Source organism: Misgurnus anguillicaudatus, chromosome 9, assembly GCF_027580225.2.
Source record: "Misgurnus anguillicaudatus chromosome 9, ASM2758022v2, whole genome shotgun sequence".
Lineage (NCBI taxonomy): Eukaryota > Metazoa > Chordata > Actinopteri > Cypriniformes > Cobitidae > Misgurnus > Misgurnus anguillicaudatus.
In genome coordinates, this window is record NC_073345.2 from 32374262 (window position 1) to 32393498 (window position 19237).

The 19237-nt window shown below is 38.0% G+C and overlaps 1 protein-coding gene across 3 annotated transcripts in view; it reads right to left on the bottom strand.

The window, feature by feature from the left end:
* cdk9 (cyclin-dependent kinase 9 (CDC2-related kinase)) overlaps positions 1 to 18322 on the bottom strand; it is a 60699-nt gene extending 42377 nt beyond the window's left edge. The window contains exons 1-8 of one of the 3 annotated variants that reach the window (XM_055179303.2): positions 18211 to 18322; positions 17764 to 17877; positions 16746 to 16827; positions 16562 to 16652; positions 15027 to 15193; positions 14183 to 14354; positions 13946 to 14094; positions 12876 to 13864 (exon numbers count right to left, since the gene is read on the bottom strand). In XM_055179303.2, coding sequence (XP_055035278.1) covers positions 13499 to 13864; positions 13946 to 14094; positions 14183 to 14354; positions 15027 to 15193; positions 16562 to 16652; positions 16746 to 16827; positions 17764 to 17877; positions 18211 to 18251 — 1182 coding nt within the window. In that variant the 5' untranslated portion in view covers positions 18252 to 18322 and the 3' untranslated portion in view covers positions 12876 to 13498. Of the gene's footprint in view, positions 1 to 12875; positions 13865 to 13945; positions 14095 to 14180; positions 14355 to 15026; positions 15194 to 16561; positions 16653 to 16745; positions 16828 to 17763; positions 17878 to 17993; positions 18162 to 18210 lie in introns of those variants that run through there. The other 2 variants (XM_055179304.2, XM_073871493.1) reach the window with 2 other exon arrangements.
* Between the last annotated feature and the right edge of the window lie 915 nt (positions 18323 to 19237).

Consider the following 19237-nt stretch of genomic DNA (forward strand, 5'->3'; position numbering starts at 1 on the left):
TTTTAAAAAATTTAATTTGTTGTATCGGTGCCATTGGGCCAATATTTTGTTGATCATGCAACCGCCTATGTAAAACCTCGCGTAAATTTTATTATCATGGGTAATTTTTATCAGCATTAATACTATGGGAGCCTATATTTTAGCATCATGTATAAGGCCGGTAGGTGTCAGTATAAGCAATTACTACAGTGGCCAGCCTTTTGTAGAAACTACACTGAGTATAGTGTCTTACTGACTGTAAGAAATTAATAATTAAACTATGCTGTATTACAGTTTTCTCGGTTGCTTAGACATTTCTTGAAAGCTGCTCTCCTTTTCTGTTAACTGTGAACACAAAACACAATTTTCAAGCTACATTCAGAAACCTCAGACTCTTCTTTCAAAACCAAACTTTCACCTCAAAACAGTTCTATCTGTGCTCAAAACTGAACTATGTTGTCAAATCGTTCCCCTCAAGTCCATGGCCGTAGCCAGGGTTTAAAAATTACCGAGGTACAGTAGTGTTAAGAGTTAACAAATGCTAACCCAGGTGAAAAAAGTGCCCTTAAATAAAATACACTTTTTTGCCCACTGAAGCTAAGCAGGGCTGAGCCTGGTCAGTACTTGGATGGGAGACCACCTGGGAAAACCAGGTTGCTGCTGGTAGAGGTGTTAGTGAGACCAGCAGGGGGTGCTCACCCTGTGGTCTGTATGGGTCCTAACATCCCAGTATAGTGACGGGGACACTATACTGTCAAAAAAAGCACCGTCCTTCGGATGAGACGTTAAACCAAGGTCCTGACTCTCTGTGGTCATTAAAAATCCCAGTATGCCCTTCGAAAAAGAGTAGGGGTGTGCCCCCGCATCCTGGCCAAACTTGCCCATTGGCCTACTTATCATCCCCTCATACTAATTGGCTATATCACTCTGTCTCCTCTCCACTAATAAGCTGGTGTGTGGTGGGCGTTATGGCGCAATATGGCTGCCGTCGCATCATCCAGGTGGATGCTGCACATTTGTGGTGGTTGAGGAGATTCTCCCATTCATATGTAAAGCGCTTTGAGCACTGAGAAAAGCGCTATATAAATGTAACGAATTAAATTAATAAGTACACTTGTACTTAAAATTGTACTATTTTCGTGCACTCATTTTGTGGCTTATATATCACATTTGTTTTTGGCACTTCTTAAAATTAAGTTAAGAACATCTAAGTGTTATTTTGAGACATCATTTATTTCAATAAAAATCTAGTTGGTACTGGTATTCTTACTTTTTCAGGTAAACTGAAGTACTGCTCAAGTATAACTTATACTTTTAATAAGTATATTTGTAGCATAACTTCACATAACTTACAAATGTCCTTGCTAGTATTTAGGTGGTTTAAGTACATTGAAGCATATTTTATTTTGACCTGGGATCTAAAATATTCTGTCTTAACCTTTTTACACTTTGGGTACACACTCTGTTTTGGGGGATGGACTGGGACTGCTGGATTATTTTTTACTTTTTCATGCAACAATGTTAATTTTTGTAATCATTTTAATAAGCAATATTATATAACAAAAACGTTACAAGATTTTAAACAAGTACTTGTTTAGTGCTCTTAATGTTTTCAGCATGACTTTGTTAAAGGTTAACTTCTAAATTAAAGGAAATAACAGAATTCTTAATGCTTATGCTTTGTTGAGATTAGCTTTACCGTTTTACGCTACGTCTTTTAAAGGTGCCATTTGTAATAATTGAGGTAAAAGATTTTAGAAAATTAGCTACACGCATCAAAAGAATGAGAAGAAATAAGAGCAAAGATGTCATTAAAAAATGACAAGGTATAGTGCTGCAGAAATATCAATCTGAATTAGCATGCTAAATTACTAGCTACAGCCCGACTGGTGTTGTAATACCAGTTTCGACCATGGGAGGCGGTATGCAGGCCACGCACATAACCGCCAGCCAAACTGCAATACATGAATAAGTCGCGTGTGTGGGAGTACAGCCCTCTACTACTACCGCTGCGTCCGAAGCTGACTTGTTGACTTAAGAAGCATGAAGGCAGCTCAGAGAAATGCAATTCGGACAGCCATGGATTCGGACATGCCTTGATGCCTTCCTGCCTTGCAATAGGGTTTTCGGATGTATTTCAGTTCAGGGAAGAGAGCGGAAGAATGGCTAAAGCAAGAGACATTTACCACTACCACAACCATTTGCTGCGCTCAGAATCACAAATAAAATATGATAAATAAAGAAACCGAACCAGAGTAAATACTGGCACTGCTTTTCATCGCTGGAGACAACTAATGGACATGAAAGAAACGAGGTTCGACTCCGAAATGACAACATTTCTTTTCGATTGGTAAGTAAGATGCTGTTAGTATTTCGCTAGAAGTTCACTTATAATAGGCATTGCGATAACCTATGCTCAGCTTGTATATGAACTACGACTTTGTGCAGTAAATGTGGCTCCATCTGAAAGCAGCTTAGTTAGCTCTACCCACGGATCCGATCCGGTTTTCACCCGTTATCTACCAAGCTGATGCTAAAATGTAACATTAGCTAAGAAGCTTGAAATGTCTTCGATGATAATGAACACCAAATGGACGCACGAAACGTAGCGGAAAACATTGCAATTTTAATGAGACCGAATGTTTTATTTTTGTGACTGAATTTTTTTTTTGTGACTAATGATAACTTAGTTGCTAATGTAAATCAAACTTGATATATGTTGCTAAATTTGCAGCTGCTAAATTAAAATAGACCAACTCACTTTCTGGAGGTATACTGCCCCCATCTGTTTGGAGTGTGGAGTATGAATTGATTTTTTTGGCGGATATTTTAAATGGTCCCTTTAACATATTTGGCATATTTTATTTATTATTTTAGTTTATTATGAATTGTCCCAGAATCAACAATGTGTTGTTTTAACACATACGTTCTAAGAGTGCATCTTTGTACCAGAGTTATTTTCTGTTTTTTGATAGTGTTGTTGAAACTCTTACAGACACAATTATGATGATTACTGTTTTTATCTTACCGAATGTAGTATCAGCAATAACCTGCTCACGCTGAATGATGCGTCTTATTCATAGACCGTAAAAAAATATGGACGTAGTGTCCGTGACGTCACCCATTGGTTTGTGAAGATCGCTTTTGAAGCTTAAAGTAGACGTTGCCTGCCGTCGCCATCTTGGCCACGCGTCCCCGTGAATTACTCGCGGAAAACCGAAAATGGGTAAAGAGGCGGGACATGGGTGAAGCTGAGGTGAAACCACGCCCGCCTAGCGCGAGTCTAATGACAGCAGTGGCTGTTCAACCGACACTCAAGCGGCCACGCCCTTAATTATGCAAAAGTTTAAGGCTTAATATAATCTAAATGGATGAGTTACAAAAAAAATTCACCCCCCTCACAGTTGTCATGAAGGGCAAAATTATCTATATAGGCCAAAAACACGTTTTGTACCAGGCTGTAAACATTATTTTCTATTGTAAAGTTGGCCATTTTTAACATGGGAGTCTATGGGAATTGACTCCCTTTTGAAGCCAGCCTCAAGCGGCCAGTCGATGAATTGCAGTTTAAGCTGGGGCACCGCCCCCTTAAAGCTGGCCAGAGAGGAAAGCTACTTTAACATGTTATCAAAAAGTTAAATTTCTATTGCTATTTAAAGAAGAAAATAGACAGTTTCTCTAAACCTATGCTGTATTATTGGTCCATTTGAACTGGGTATGTAGTATAGGACGCACACTACATGATATGGCCGTCCATTTTTTCTACTTGTAAAAAAATGCAATTTCTATAGGCATTAAAAGTAAAAAAAATTGATTATTTATCTGTAATGCTGCTGTAATATGTCCATTTTAACTGTGTACATAAGACGCCCCCTACAGGATATGACCGTTCATTTTTTCTAATATTAAATGTGTCACTTATGTTTGTTTTGCAGAAGGAATTTACACTTAATTTAAGTACACTTTGTAAATGTACTCTTTTATATTTGTAGTGTACAACATGTACACTTTAGCACAGAAATAGGAATGTTAAATACTTGCTGGTATTTCATTATATATATTGCCCGCAGACTCACTTCTTGCTAGACACCAGTGGCTGGACACCAGTGGATGGACAGCTGACGTCATTTCCGTATCGTCATTCACTTTTCAAATTTGACGCGCCATGCACATGTCAGCGGTAAGAAAAAATAATAAACTGTCGATGATTTATCGGTCATGTCAGAATTTAAATGCACAAACTAGCTAGACAGTTTTAGGGGCAGGAATGATGTGTGGTGTGCAATAGTTTATTTGGAACTGTTCATGTTTTATTTTCTCTTGAAATCGGGACTTCCCCCACAACCTTACAGGCCTGACTGTTGCATCTTCATTCTGATGGTCAGATTTGCCTAATTTTACTAAGATGTGTGTAATTTCCAATAAATATTGCAAAACCACGAAGTGTTAATTTGATTTGCATTGTTTGGTAAATTGTCTGATCATGTGAATCTACGTATATTTTAAACACAGAAGTGGTTACATAAAAAAAAAACTGTGGCCAATTAACATGTAAAATTACAAGTCTGTTGTATTGACAAAACGTTATATTCCATTGATCTGGCTGAATTTAAGTCACAAAAAATAGTGAAATTATCTGAACAATATATATTTTCAAGGTGGTTCTTGTGAATGCAGTTTGCATGAATTATTGATGTTATAATATTAAGCATATTATTGAGAATTGTTTTATGTAAAGAGATATGATAAAGATAATATTTCAATTTGCACACATTTTATATTATATATTTTAAGTCATTAAAGTAAAATGACAATACGGAAAAGACGTGTGCAATTAAGCCTGCAAAGAATGCTGTCTATCCACTGGTGAAAACCGAAAATAAATATGCTGTCTATCCAGAGATGAAAATATAAAATAAATATGCTGTATATCCAGAGGTGAAAATATAAAATAAATATGCTGTCTATCCAGAGGTGAAAATATGAAATAAATATGCTGTCTATTCAGAGGTGAAAATATAAAATAAATATGCTGTCTATCCAGAGGTGAAAATATGAAATAAAATTGCTGTTCGTCCAGCGGCGAAAAAGGAAATTAGCGGCAAAACGGAAATGACGTAGGCTGTCCATCCACTGGTGTCCAGCCACTGGTGTCTAGTCGGAGGTGAGTCTGCGGGGCTGCAGCTGGATGCTATTAGGTGTGTTCGACTTCATGCGGCGCTGCGCAGACCGATCGGCGGCTGACTTGAAGCAGTGCATTTTGGTTAGTAAGTTTGTCCGACTTCAGCTGGGGCTGCAGGCACGTGACTGTGTCATATGGTTTTTAAGTACCGCGAGAGCGTTTCGAAAGTAGCCAGCAAGCTCAGCCGGTGCAGCTTCTCCAGAGCGGCTGCACGGAGTTGTGATGACGTAACAGCTTTACGTGATTGGCTGCCTCACTGATGACAACGATCACGTGCGTTTCAAGTTTAATCCAACCTTTAGTTCCACTAATAAACATTATAAATTCATGTTTTAAAACAGGAAAAAACACTTTAATATGCTTAAATATGTTATATTGTGTCGTGTAATAAAATAAAAAGGAAAATTCCAAACTCTATTGGTATTTTAATGATATAGACTTGTTTCCCGTTATTTTCGGGTATACAGTATAAGCAGCAATTAAAATATTCGATATAAAATGTTTCTGGTTGCAACTTTTTATTAAAAGGTTTGTTTTTATCAAATTCAGCATCTAATTCACTTCATTTGCGATTAAAAACAAGGAAACACGGCGCACACGTCACTACGGCAAGCAGCAGGTGTCCGGCTTGACGGCTCCATCTTCAGTTCGTCCCTCGAATGCAAGCGGCAAACCTCGCCAATCGGTCTGCGCAACGCCGGATGATCTCGAACACACCTATTGAGTTCATGCACCGCTGTAGGCGGATGACATCAAAGTACCGTGAGAGAGCGATTCCCGAAATAACATGGAGAAGTCTGATTTCGAGTCGCTCTCGCGGTATTGTAATGTCAATCTCCTGTCGGTTCTTGGGGTTCCGCATGAACTCGAACAAGTCTAATACGTCATAGGTCGCATGATAACGTCAACATGGCGGATGCTGTCCATACTTAACGCGAACGTGCGTACTGTCTTAGCGCACGTTAAGTGGGTACTCAGTGAAATACAGTACCTATACAGTAATGGCGCTTTTCCGTTGCATAGTGCCCCACGGTTTAGTTTGGTTTGGGTCGGGTCAGCTCACCTCACTTTGGCGTGGTTAGCTTTTCCATTGAGTTTAGTATCACTTCGCAGTGGGAGGAATTATAGGCGTGTCGTTATATTTGCGCTGCATACGGCTGTGACATCATACAAGAGAGAGCGTCCTTGTACATTCCCATACATTTATTTATTAGTCCGCCACAAAATTAAAATTGGCCACCACAAATAGATGTTTACTTTGCACATCGCGTTTATAACTACCTCTGTCTCACATGACAGTTTCTGTTCAAACACCCGTGGCGTCAGTCGACGGCTCCGCTGAGCCTCAATGAAGTTGCATTAAAGCATAAATAATACTGACGTGCACGTCGCGAATGTGCCGCCACAAAATTAAAATTGGCCACCACAAATAGAAGTTTACTTTGCACATCGCGTTTATAACTACCTCTGTCTCACATAACAGTTTCTGTTCAAACACTCGTGGCGTCTGTCGACGGCGCTCCGCTGAGCCTCAATGAAGTTGGATTAAAGCATAAATAATACTGACGTGCACGTCGCGAATGTGCCGCCACAAACTGCAAGTCTGGAAAAAACTTTTATGTGTTCCTGATTCACAACCTGTGGATGTTTTTAATCGCTAAAAGGGTGTTTGTAAACTTAAAACAGAGCACAGATGACAACATGTTTTCTCGAGACAGCGCAGCAGCAAGCTAAAGCTAATATTTTACATAATAGGATTACGGCGCCGATGACGACTCTCTCAGACCAATCAGTGATCTACAGTGTTTACGCGTCACGTTTGGTATCAGCTCGGGTCGCTTGGAACCCCAACCGAGGTGGTACGAAAAAAAGTATCGGGTACTACGAAGTGATCCCAATGGAAAAGCTCCCAAAAGTAAGCTGACCCGACCCAAACTAAACCAAACCGTGGGGCACCATGCAATGGAAAAGCGCCATAAGTATGCGCTTTCGGATTCAGCCTAGGTGTCGTGAGCAATTCGGTCCCCCCGGGCAATTCGGTCTCCCCTAGGACCCCGCGTGATTCCATTGGCTGAAAAAACTCCTCATGGGTAGTTTTCTTAGCGCCTTATTACAATTCCTACAAAATCGCGTTATGATTTATGTAGTTAGTTAGAACGTTGTTAAAATTACAATTGATGTCTTTTAAATGATATGTTTCATATAGTAGTATATAAATGAAGCTATAATTTAGGTTGGAGATCTACAAATTGCTTGTGTCATTTTATTATTTAGATTATTATACTGTACCATTTCCACTTTTGACTTTCAAATTATAATTATAAGCCATGATTACTACACTTTTACTATTAAAAAATATATTCCGTAAGGTATGTTAATAATTTACAAAAAAATAAAAGTATTGTTTTTGTAAAGCAGATGATGACACAAAAGTACTGACGTTCTGCAACATGAATATTAGTTTATTATATTATTTTTTTAGTTAACTTTTATTTTTTTTATTTTATGCTTCTATTTTGTACAACATAATTAGCTTGCTAGCCGCCCGCGTACACAGACGAGATATAGGGACTTTAAGCAACAGCTGGGAATGGAACGGCTACGGAGACAGGAACGTAAAAATCACTAAACAACCGTAAACAGGACAGCGCAACGCGGCATTAATTCATTTATTGAAAAACTAAAAAATGTCATTTAAAAAAGCAAGAGAAGGGTTGGTTTTGGCATTAAATGACAATCTTTTGTCAGAAGAGGAGTTTTTACTATTGTATGATGTAAATAAGTCTAAAAACCTAGATTTAAGCAATACTTGAAAACATTGAATACTTAAAAAACTTAAAAAATTAGCTTAAATTTAAAACAATTTAACACATATAATATAAAAGACTTGTGGTACAATCATAAACTGATGCAATTACAATGTCATATGCCATTAAACATAACATTTATTAACAAAATCTCTCACGTTGTAGCGACTACGGCAACTCAGCTGTTCTCCCGTAGTAGACCGTTACAGTAGAACGTCACAAAGTAGCAGTTAAATTCGCGCATGCGCAATACAACGCCAGAATGCCTTTCCCGTTCCACCAGAGGTTGTTGCTTAAAGTCCCAATAGACCTTTCTCACAACTTCCGTATTTATGACCGGAAATACGCAATCGTCGCGGAAATCTACTTCCTCCGCAGTCAATGCAATGTAAAAAGCCGTATCTGTTCCATTAATTCCCTGTTGATGGTGAAGTTAGACAGAAGTGGATTCAGGCTATCCGGTGAGATTAAGGACCTAACTTCCCCATAAGAAAGGGGAGCACTTATGTATGCAGCAGACACTTCACTAAAGACGATTACATTTAAGGGCTCACTGGTCGCCGCTTGCAACCAAATGCTGTCTCTACCCATTTTTCTTGGAACGAGTTCACCCCGACACACAAACATACGATCACAGACATTACCAGACAAAAATGTTAACTGATAATGATATCATCCGGCTAACGTTATTGTTGCTACACACAAGACCTTCGCTTGGACAACCATAGGCAGTAATTGAAGGTAATTGGTACCATAATGCTTCATTCAAAGCAGACTATAATGTTTTAGTAAGGTAGTCTATATCATCTACTATACATACATTATGTTTAAGTGGACACTCTACTAATGTGTTATTTTAGTTGACAGTTCAGTAACAGTTAGACTCGCTCTCTACTTACCTTGATATTTATAGACAAATTCTTCATGGAAAAAGATTTCCTCTATTAGTCGTGTCACATCAGCAAATGTGATATTTGGCAAATCCGTTAACGAAGTTGTGTAGACTCTTTGATCCATTTTAAACTTGCCCGGGGTTGTGATTTTCTAATGTGTTGACGTTTGACAGGAACTCCGCTTTCACGACGATTACGTATTTCCGGTTACTGTGAGAAAGGTCTAATGTTTGAGCAGGCATTAGTGCTAGATACCAATCGGGGTCCTAGGGGAGACCGAATTGCTCATGACAACGGCAAGATAAATGTTTACAGGCATTATTGTTATTCAAAATATATTTAATAAATGTGTAATATACATAGAGGATATAAATATGGTGGGATTTAACGCGATAGCGCTGTTGGGTCCGTGACGGCGGTAACGTCACGTTCCAGTCGCAAACGCCAACACACAGAAATGGAAAATTAGAATAAATCGTAATTTTTCTGTTTGTTCCAAAACCTGAAACTCTAAAGCAACAACCCAAACACGTAGAATTGAAAATTAAACCGAGAGACAATTATCCGTTTGTGAAGTAACGTTACTCATGAAAATTGAAAAATTAAAGTTTGAAACCAATTTTTCATTTGATTCCTTTTGATGATGTAAATTGAAAAAAGAACTGCAAAGCTTGGAACCGATTTTTATTGTAGACAATAAGAAAAACAAACAAATAAAGGAAAAAGACAACGTACTTTCCACAAATTAACTATAAAACGTCCTAAGAATAACTCTTTACATTAAAAGATGTGCGCTCTTACCTGCAAGCAACTGCTAAAACTGGAACTCGACGAGGCTGAATTCAGCTCCTGGTCCACAATTATTAGAGACTGGTTATTATGAATTTGATGCGAAGACCATGGATGAAACGAATGCTGTGAAAGAGAGAAATCGAAACAAACAAGTGCATTGCAGCGCATTCACACGAGGCGGCGTTAACGGACGGCTTGTCAGAAGCGTGGTCAACAGTCAATCACAGTGCCGCTCCGTGGCTGGCTCTGTCTAGGCGCTGGTGGCTTCTTCTTCTTCTTCTTCTTTAGTGTTTAACTGGCGGTTGGCAACCAACTTATAGGAGCATTACCGCCACCGACTGGACTGGAGTGTGGATCAAGATATACATACAGAAAAAAAAAAAAAAAAACCTCTATATTCTCTTATTTAATTCACATTCTTTAATAAACTTAATAACATAATCGTATATATTGTTTGCTGTTTTCCCTAATATTCCTGATAATGTAAAATCAAAGTGTTTAACATTCTGTAATGATTGAATAAGGCGAAGGCGCTGGTGGCGTTGTTTTACAACCGCCTTGAGTGTTGCTGCGTCCGAAACCGCCTACTACATACTATATAGTACGCGAAAAGCAGTAGGCGAGGCGAGTAGTGGCTGTTTCTCAATTCCAAGAACGCAAAGAACGGACTTGCGTCCTCGTGGAGATCGGTCTTGCCAGGCGACCTTGGAAGAACGAACTCGGAAGTTTTGCCGCAATGACTTCTGGGGCGTAAAGCGATTTCAGCAAGTCTGCACTCGATGCATCCTCGATATCAAGAACACATCCGGGTATTTTCATGCGTCCTCTGTCCTTGTGTTCTTGAGAATTGGAATGAACTTCGACCGTTAATGATGACGTAGAGCGAGGACGCAAGATCGCTGAAGAACGCATATTGAGAAACAGCCAGTATGTCCGAATACATAGGCTGTTTCTCAATTCCAAGAACGCAAAGAACGGACTTGCGTCCTCGTGGAGATCGGTCTTGCCAGGCGACCTGGGAAGAACGAACTCGGAAGTTTTGCCGCAATGACTTCTGGGGCGTAAAGCGATTTCAGCAAGGCTGCACTCGATGCATCCTCGATATCAAGAACACATCCGGGTATTTTCATGCGTCCTCTGTCCTTGCGTTCTTGAGAATTGGAATGAACTTCGACCGTTAATGATGACGTAGAGCGAGGACACGAGGACGCAAGATCGCTGAAGAACGCATATTGAGAAACAGCCATAGTATTCGAAAAACAGTATGCGAAAAGTACCCGGATGACCTACTACTTCCGGTTAGATTTTGCAGTGTGCATACGATGGACGCTGCACTATCCCATGATGCCCCGGACGAGGAGTTATCCAACGAAGAAGAAGAGGCACTGTCAGTACCCGATCCGTGCCGCCTGTCCAATCTGTTTTGCGCATGCGGTAATTGCGTAGTAGAAAACGTCATCATTTCACTGTGCGATTGGTACCACGCATGCGTTGAAACACTTTACGGCCAAGCATAACAACTGGCAGCGTATTTTTGTAGGCTACACTTTTGTGTAGTTAATAAAGACTCTTTTTAAACATATTTAAATGAAGACTTTTTTTAAAGACATATTTAAATGAAGGCAATTATCCGAAACCGCATCCCAGCTAACATACAGCGGCTAATGGTTCATAATCGTTAAATCACTCTAACCAAAATGTCTTTCAACAGAATAATAAACAATATACAATAGCAACTGCAAATGTTTTATTTTCAGTGAACAGAATAAATATACAAATCCATTTACATTTATCAGATGCATTTAACCAACGTGACTTTCAGTTTACACTTTTTTTCTGTACCCATGCAAAAGTTATCTATAATTTTTTTTACCATAATTTGCAGTAAAACCACAGTAAAAATAAAATCAACCATGGTTTATTAATAAATAAAAAATAATCATGCTCTTACAACAGCATATAGAAGTGCATTTTAGTAACCACAAACTTTACCATGATTTAAAATAATATGGTTACCACAGTTTCACTCCAGCATTACTATAATGTTACTGTAGTAGAACCATGGTTACAAAACCTTGGTTTGAAATAAGATATGCAGTTTTACCATAATAAAACCAATGCATGTTTCAAGGTTACAAAAAATCCCTTAATCAGTCTGAGGTAACAGTGACTCACTGAGGAGAATGTTCTGGAAACAAAACAATATTAATTTCACAATAGCTCTAAGTTAATACAAGTCATGTGTTTAAAGTCCTGTTCAGTTAAAAGACAATTATTATTATAGGGTAAGTTGGCAGAATTTCAACCCACTTTGTGTTGTTACAATGTCTGTAATTTGAAAATGAACCATTTGGATGATGCAAAACATCATTTTGGCAAAGAATTGTGGATAAAAAAATGGAAATAAATCAGCACAATTAACTCAAGAATAAAGAGGAAACATTTTCTGTTCAAATGTTAGCATCTATTGTATTTGTAACAATATAAAGTGGGTTAAAAATCGGCAAACTTGCGCTTTGGGGCAATAATTACAATATTATATTTGGCAATTTTGTATGTCCATCTATTGTTGCCATCGTCTTAAGCCTCTGTGAGTGTTGGCATCATCTGAAGTCTTCACAAATGAAGCTGGATCCAAAAAGGAGCTTCCGTAACCTCTAGTAATTTTAGGATGTGTATCCTGATGGGGAAAAAAACAGGAAAGGAAATGAAGGAATGCACCATACACAAGGGGGGCCGCACACTGAAAAAGTTTGGGAACCACTGTGCTAGAGCACCCAGAACCCGAGTACACTATCACTATCAAAGTGATAGTGTACTCACTATCAAAGACAGTATTTACAACATAAAAGGAAAAATTAGTGTTTTATATGAAAAACCACATAAATAACAATATGTCACAAACAGCAGCTTTTTATGTAACTTCAAAGGGTTTTCTGCAGAATGATATAAAGATTTTTTTTCATTTATTCCACTGTATGTGATTATGGGAGCACTTCAAATGTTTTTAGGCAGAAATTGTATACAAAAAGCATATTATTCCTCCCATCAGTTGGAGTAAAATAACTTTTGCATTTATTATGATAGTGAAAAAAATCCTTTTTACTCTGTAAACTGGCAATTGCTGGAATCAAACAAAACTGTCTGCAGGTTTCGTTACCACTCAGGGCCAGAGTTATACACTTTTAAATACAGACTTTAGAAAAAAAACATCAAAAAGCGCCTATTTATTTTTGTGTTTATTAGAGGACTGACAACACATACAACCATGTTGAGCACTTTTAACAGTGTTTTATGTAATTTTAAAGGGTTTCCTGTAAAATGATACCAAACTTTTGTATGTGCACCTCTGCTTGTGGGTATGAGAAGCTTTTGAAATTGGGTAGGCCAAATCCAGGCGAAAATCCCCAAAATAGCCTCAGTGTAAGAGGTTAAATGTGAAGGATGACCAGCAGTATACATAAAAAGCATTTATTTTTATTAAAGTATTTTTTCCAAAGAAATCCAATGTATTTTGAGAGTCTGGTTAACCTTTAAGCCTAAACAATCTCAATGTCCTTTTCACCCAATAATTCACTGTTAACACTATAATACATTCACATCAGCATTAAGCAGTTCGTACAACTGAGACTGATACTCAGAGCTTGTGTAAGCACAACATATGTCAAAAAACAATGTAAATTACGTCTGCCTACTTGTAGATGTCCAAAGCAACACAATAACTGGAACAAAAAGTATTATAAATATATTGGGTAGGGTCACTATTGGTTCCACACATTCACCCAATGCCATGTCTTTTCTTCTCTTGAACAACCGTAACATGTCCAAACAATCAACCAATTCAATCAAAAAACCCTGTCAAACTCTGATTGGCTGGTGGTGGCAGGATTCCGATTCTGATTGGCTGGCTGCTGAGGCATGTGACCTCTTCTGCGAGGTGGCGCCAGGTATTCAAACATAGATGTGTTGTGTGTAGAAAGCATGTTTTTGAGATCTGAAGGCATGGGGTCAGACCAGAAGAAGTCGTGGTTGAGAGCGTCATCGCTGTCTGTTCTCTGAGCCGGATCCAGAACCAGAAGTTTGTCTATGAGGTCCAGAGCGTACGGATCTTTCACATACGCCTTCAGTCTGTCCTTCACTTTACGCTTCTGACCCTTTGGTAGCTCCATCTTCTGGTAGAGCTCATACTTTTTATCCACATCAGGCCAAACCTGAGGCACAATAAGAGATGAGATTAGTGCTTGAGACCAACATACAGCACAGTAATCTTTTTAACTTTGCGTGCTACTTACCTCTGGAGTTATGGATCCACACAGCTGACTAATAAGGGTGAGCTGATGTTGCTCGGTGTTGCCCTGCATTATGGGGCTTCTGGTCCACATCTCTGCCATGATACATCCACCACCCCAAAGATCTATAGGAGGTCCGTAATCTCTCTCACCTAAAAAAAATACAACATTTATCAGATTTGCAAAATGACCACAAGCAAACACATGAAGTGTGACATAAAGAGGTTTTATTTCATTTACCTAGCAGCAGTTCAGGTGGTCGATACCACAGTGTGACGACTCGGTTTGTGTAGCGGTTCCCCTGACTGTTCTTAGCCAAACTGAACGCTCTGGCCAATCCGAAATCAGCCAGCTTCAAAACTCCATCTCTGGTTATCAAAACATTGGCTGCTTTCATATCTCTGTGAAGAATCTGAAACAAACAAACAAAATAAATTACTCCGAGCCTTTAATTTTATTTTTTGAAGCCATAAAATGGTTTTAATTTATTCTAGAAACATCTTTTTGCATACGGTGTATTGGTACATTCACACGGGGCGTCAGTGTTAACACTTGCCGGAGGGCGTATCTGAAGCGTGGCTCTGACGTGATTATCAGTGAAAATAGACAATTACGTGGTGGCATTGTCAACACATTCACCTTTGTTCTCCGGTCTCGCATAAACATAATTGGGGGGCTCGCATAACATCTCCCATTCAAAGTAAATGAAAATTGTCCAGAAACTTGCCTACAAACTTGCACTCGTCCTAGTATTCTTTGGGGATTTCCCATTTAAGTTTGGTTCCCATTCAAGCGTACAATTTCCTGAATCAGTCCACAACCCAGTAAAGACCGCTTTTTGTTTTTAAAGTGTGTCTTCATTTAGACTTTGATCTTTAAATGCAATTTTCTCAATATTTTCATTTTTAACCACAAATCAGAATCAAGATTTTCAAATTTTTGTAAATATTGTCCTGTTCTAACAAACCATACATCAATCAAAATATATACCATATATTCATCTTTTAGATGGGGTATAAATCTAAATTTAAAAAAAATTGACCTTTACAACTGGTTTTGTGGTCCGGGGTCACACATATCTTACCTTGTTTCTGTGTATATAGTAAAGTCCATTCAGTAGCATCTGCATAACCTTCTTTATCTCCGCCAGGGTGAATTTAACATTGGCATTGCTCAGCAATCCAGCGAGGTCATGCTCACAGAAATCAAACACTAGATAGATGCTCCCCTTATAACGGTTAAACTGGGTGGCTAAACAGAAAGACAAAAAGGAGAGAAGCAAAGTTGATTTGGGTCCAATCAAAAGCTTAGAGAGTCTTCAGCTTCAATGCGCGTCAAATGACCGGAGATTGACAAGAAGTTGTGGTTTAAGTGCACATTTTTATTTTTCTTGGCAAAAATGACAATCGTATCACTACATAAGACCCTTATGACTCGTTTGGGATCGTTTGGAGTACTTTGAAACTGCAATTTTAAACTGCATTAAAACTGTTACGTGTTGGAGTCCATTCAAGTCCATTAAAATGAGAAAATCTTTGAACGTTTTCCTCAAGAGACATAGGGTGTTTTCACATATACACTGTTTAGGTCGGCCCAAATGACGCGTCGCTCCAAGTACGGTTCGTTTGGGTCAGTGTGAACACAACAGCCGCACTCGGGTGCGCACTAAACGGTCGCTCCGAGACCGCTCTAAACAGGTGGTCTCGGAGCGGCTGTCGCCAAACTCTGGGGCGACCCACCTGTGGTGTGAACACTGCTGGACCTCGGGCCGAACCAAATACAGGAAGTTCTCCACATGTTTGAGCCACTGGGCTTCCGTCGTGACGCGAGTCGGGTGTTATATTGTGGGATAACAACAAACAAGCCAATCCTGGTCCGTTGCAGAGATTCGCTGTCTCCTTTACGTTTGAGCTGATGATTTTATAAATGCATAGCTGTCCTCCACACACAAATAGTGACATTACGGGCTTTTTAGCAAATGGCTCCGTAAGAAAGGCTTTAATAGAACAGCTACGCAATTTCGAGTTTAAGCAAAGAAACTTCGCAAAGACGTGCATCGTTTATCTCCACATCTTGATAGCTGCGCTCTCCCTGTCAGGCTGGTTGTCGTGGAAACGTGGGGGTGGTCATGAGACGTAAGAGCTGTCAGAGACCAATGACAGCGCTGACCGTTGTCACATGGTGTACGGTGCAGCATTTCGAGTACAGTAAAAAAATATATATATATGTGAACACGGACCGCGCTAACTGAAAAATGATACAATGTATTTTGGTGTGCTCCGAGGCACCAACATATGTGAAAACACCCATAAATTCTTCTCGACTGAACAAAGAAATACATCAACATTTTGGATGATATGGTGGTGGGTAAATTATCTGGATTTTTTTAAGAAAATGGATTAATCCTTTAAAGAGCTTGTCTAATAATCCATGACAATGAGTACCAAATTATTAATATAATTAAAAATATAACATGTGAACAAATCTGAAAAAGAATGACTTTGGACACCAAATGTACCTGCAACTATATAATATATACCCAGTTGTATGCATCTTCTCTAAGACACAAGCATTATCTAGGAAAAGCTTTGTAACAGGCATTCTGTGGAAGAAACTTACCTTTTGTTCTACAGATCTCAATGAGATTCACTACATTTTCATGTTTTAGCAGCTGTAAGATCTTGATCTCCCTCAGAGCTGTAATAGGAAACTGAGGAGAAGAGCACAAATATCTCACAACTTTCACAAGACAATTTGAATCAAAGGAAACGTGAGTTTAGTGTTAGGTGTTAAAGGTTCTCACCCCTTCTTTTTCATTCTCCATGAGTACTTTCTTCAAAGCCACCTTCTTCCCTGTTTGCCTGTGTTTGGCCTTGAAAACCTCCCTAAAGAGAGTCAACAAAGATCAGACAACAAGCAACCAGGGAAATTAAACAAAGACACAAACAGTGATAATTATTACAGTAATATATAATATACCTGTAATAATTATCACTGTTTGTTATAATATATATATATATATAAAACAATAGGAGTTTGGTTCCAAAATGCAATAAATACATTTCGACTAATTTCGGTAAAAATGTGTCTTCTATGCCAAGAAAGTGACAAGATGAAAACCACTATTTTCTGTTACAAACTTTCACAAAGCATATTTAGGTTATAATAACATTAAATATTCAAATCCATAATTTGATTTTCAAAGATTTGTACTAAAAACTGATTATTTTTGCACAAAATAAAGTTTTTTTTTCAAAATGCTACAAATCTATTGAATCAATATATAAATGTGCATTCATCTTTGCCATGTTATAATTCATTTAGTTGACTAGTGGTATACACTGATAAAAATAAACATTAATGGCATTAATTAAAACACTTAGTTTGTCATATTAAGAACACTGTCATTGCTGCTATCGTCGTCGTGACAGCAATGAATCAGTTTTAGTCCTGCTCGAGTTTCGTTGACTTCGAGTAAAATAATGTAAAGTTTTTCATAAAAATCCCCTGTTGTCAGTGTTAGCATGACAGAAACTTTATGCTGTCCTGTGAGAATTTTTTCGTCGACCGAGTGGCTTACGTTTCTTACCCGCCCCAGAAAACCACCACAGGTTTATCAAATTTATAGCGTGTTGGTGGAAAAATTGAGAAAAGATAACAGAAAACACGACAAATATCGGATTTTGCGTAAAATTAAGCATTTACTTTTGATACTGACCTGATACAATACAGATTTTGGTTGAACCCATTTTTTTTAAATGGCGTTTATCGCGTTTTGGAACCAACATCTTCATTTATTGACCCAAGCTTCAAATACTCACCCGAAGGTACCCTGGCCGATCTTTGCGAGCTTTTCATATTTGGAGAATTCATCGCAGAAGGGAAACTCGACCCCATCATAATATTTAGACATGATGGCAGTCTCTCTGTCCGGCCTGTAAAACACGTGTTTGTTTTTATATCACGATCTGGGCTTTCTTTACACGTACATTGTTGTTCATTATGCTGTTTGAATTTACTACACAGTTAAAGACACAACAAGCCAATTTACATTTAACTGATCCGTTCAATGACGTGTTTTCATTGTGTACACGAGAACAGCTAAACCTGGCTCACAGACACAAACATCAGCTTTACACAGTCATTTAAAACACAAGCCATATTAAAATGGATAAAACACGTGCTAGGCACCATAAATAAACACTAAAGTAATGTTTTAACATTGTGAATTAAACATAAGTGATAGAAAATCGTTAAAATATTCATACTTATCCCCGCCGCCGGAGCTTCCGGTTTTATCGCGCTGCATCCTTGCTGCTACTGTTCCTCTGTGGTCCGCACTCCGCAGAACAGATTCACTCGCGCTTAAATAAACATCAGCGCCACCTGTCGCTCGGATGAGCGAACACGACAATGCACCCGCACCCTATATAATTGTTATAAACGGTATATAATTTTTTTTAATATACTGTATTTTTTTATTAAATAAAGAATCAATACCTTTACTGTATTTCTGAAACACGGAGAAAGCAAGAGAAAACAAACATTTCTCATAGATGTAGTAAATAGGTATACATGTTATATTTTTACTGTCACACCCCCAAGTGAAAAATAATTATATTAAAAATATACTTTAAAAAAAGTGAACTAAGTATATTTTCTACATTTTGTACTATTTTCGTCAAACCCAAGTATAGTTAAGTGTATTCAATTAGTATTAACTTCAACTTAACATCTATTTGACTACACTTCACGTGTAAATAGTATACTAAAATGGAACAACTTTGCAGTAAAATACACTACTGAAAATCAAGATTCATGAGCAATTAAGTACCCTTACAGTACAATTGCATTGTATCGCCATTCTAATGGAAATAAACTTAAAAAGGCATTGCAGCGCAAATTATAGTGTTAAGGTACATCTTGTGCATACACTAAAAGTATACTTTTAAAAAGTACATTAAATACGCTTTAGATAAAGCACAACAAGTAGAAGCATACTTGTTCTATACTTGATGTACTTCAATCATATTTCTAATACACTAGTATACTACTTTTTTACCTGGGACTGTTAATTTACATATAATTCACCTAATTGTTAAAATATTTTTTTAATAATACACAGTACACAAAACTATTCATTTTTATAATTATTTTAATTTCATGTTTAGTGTTCTTCAAAAGCACTATTTAACAAACTAATAATAAAAAATTACAACCCAAACACAAATCTACAATGTTCAAAATCCAGCCCTAGACATTAGTTTAGGAACTATTTACACTAAATATTTTCAA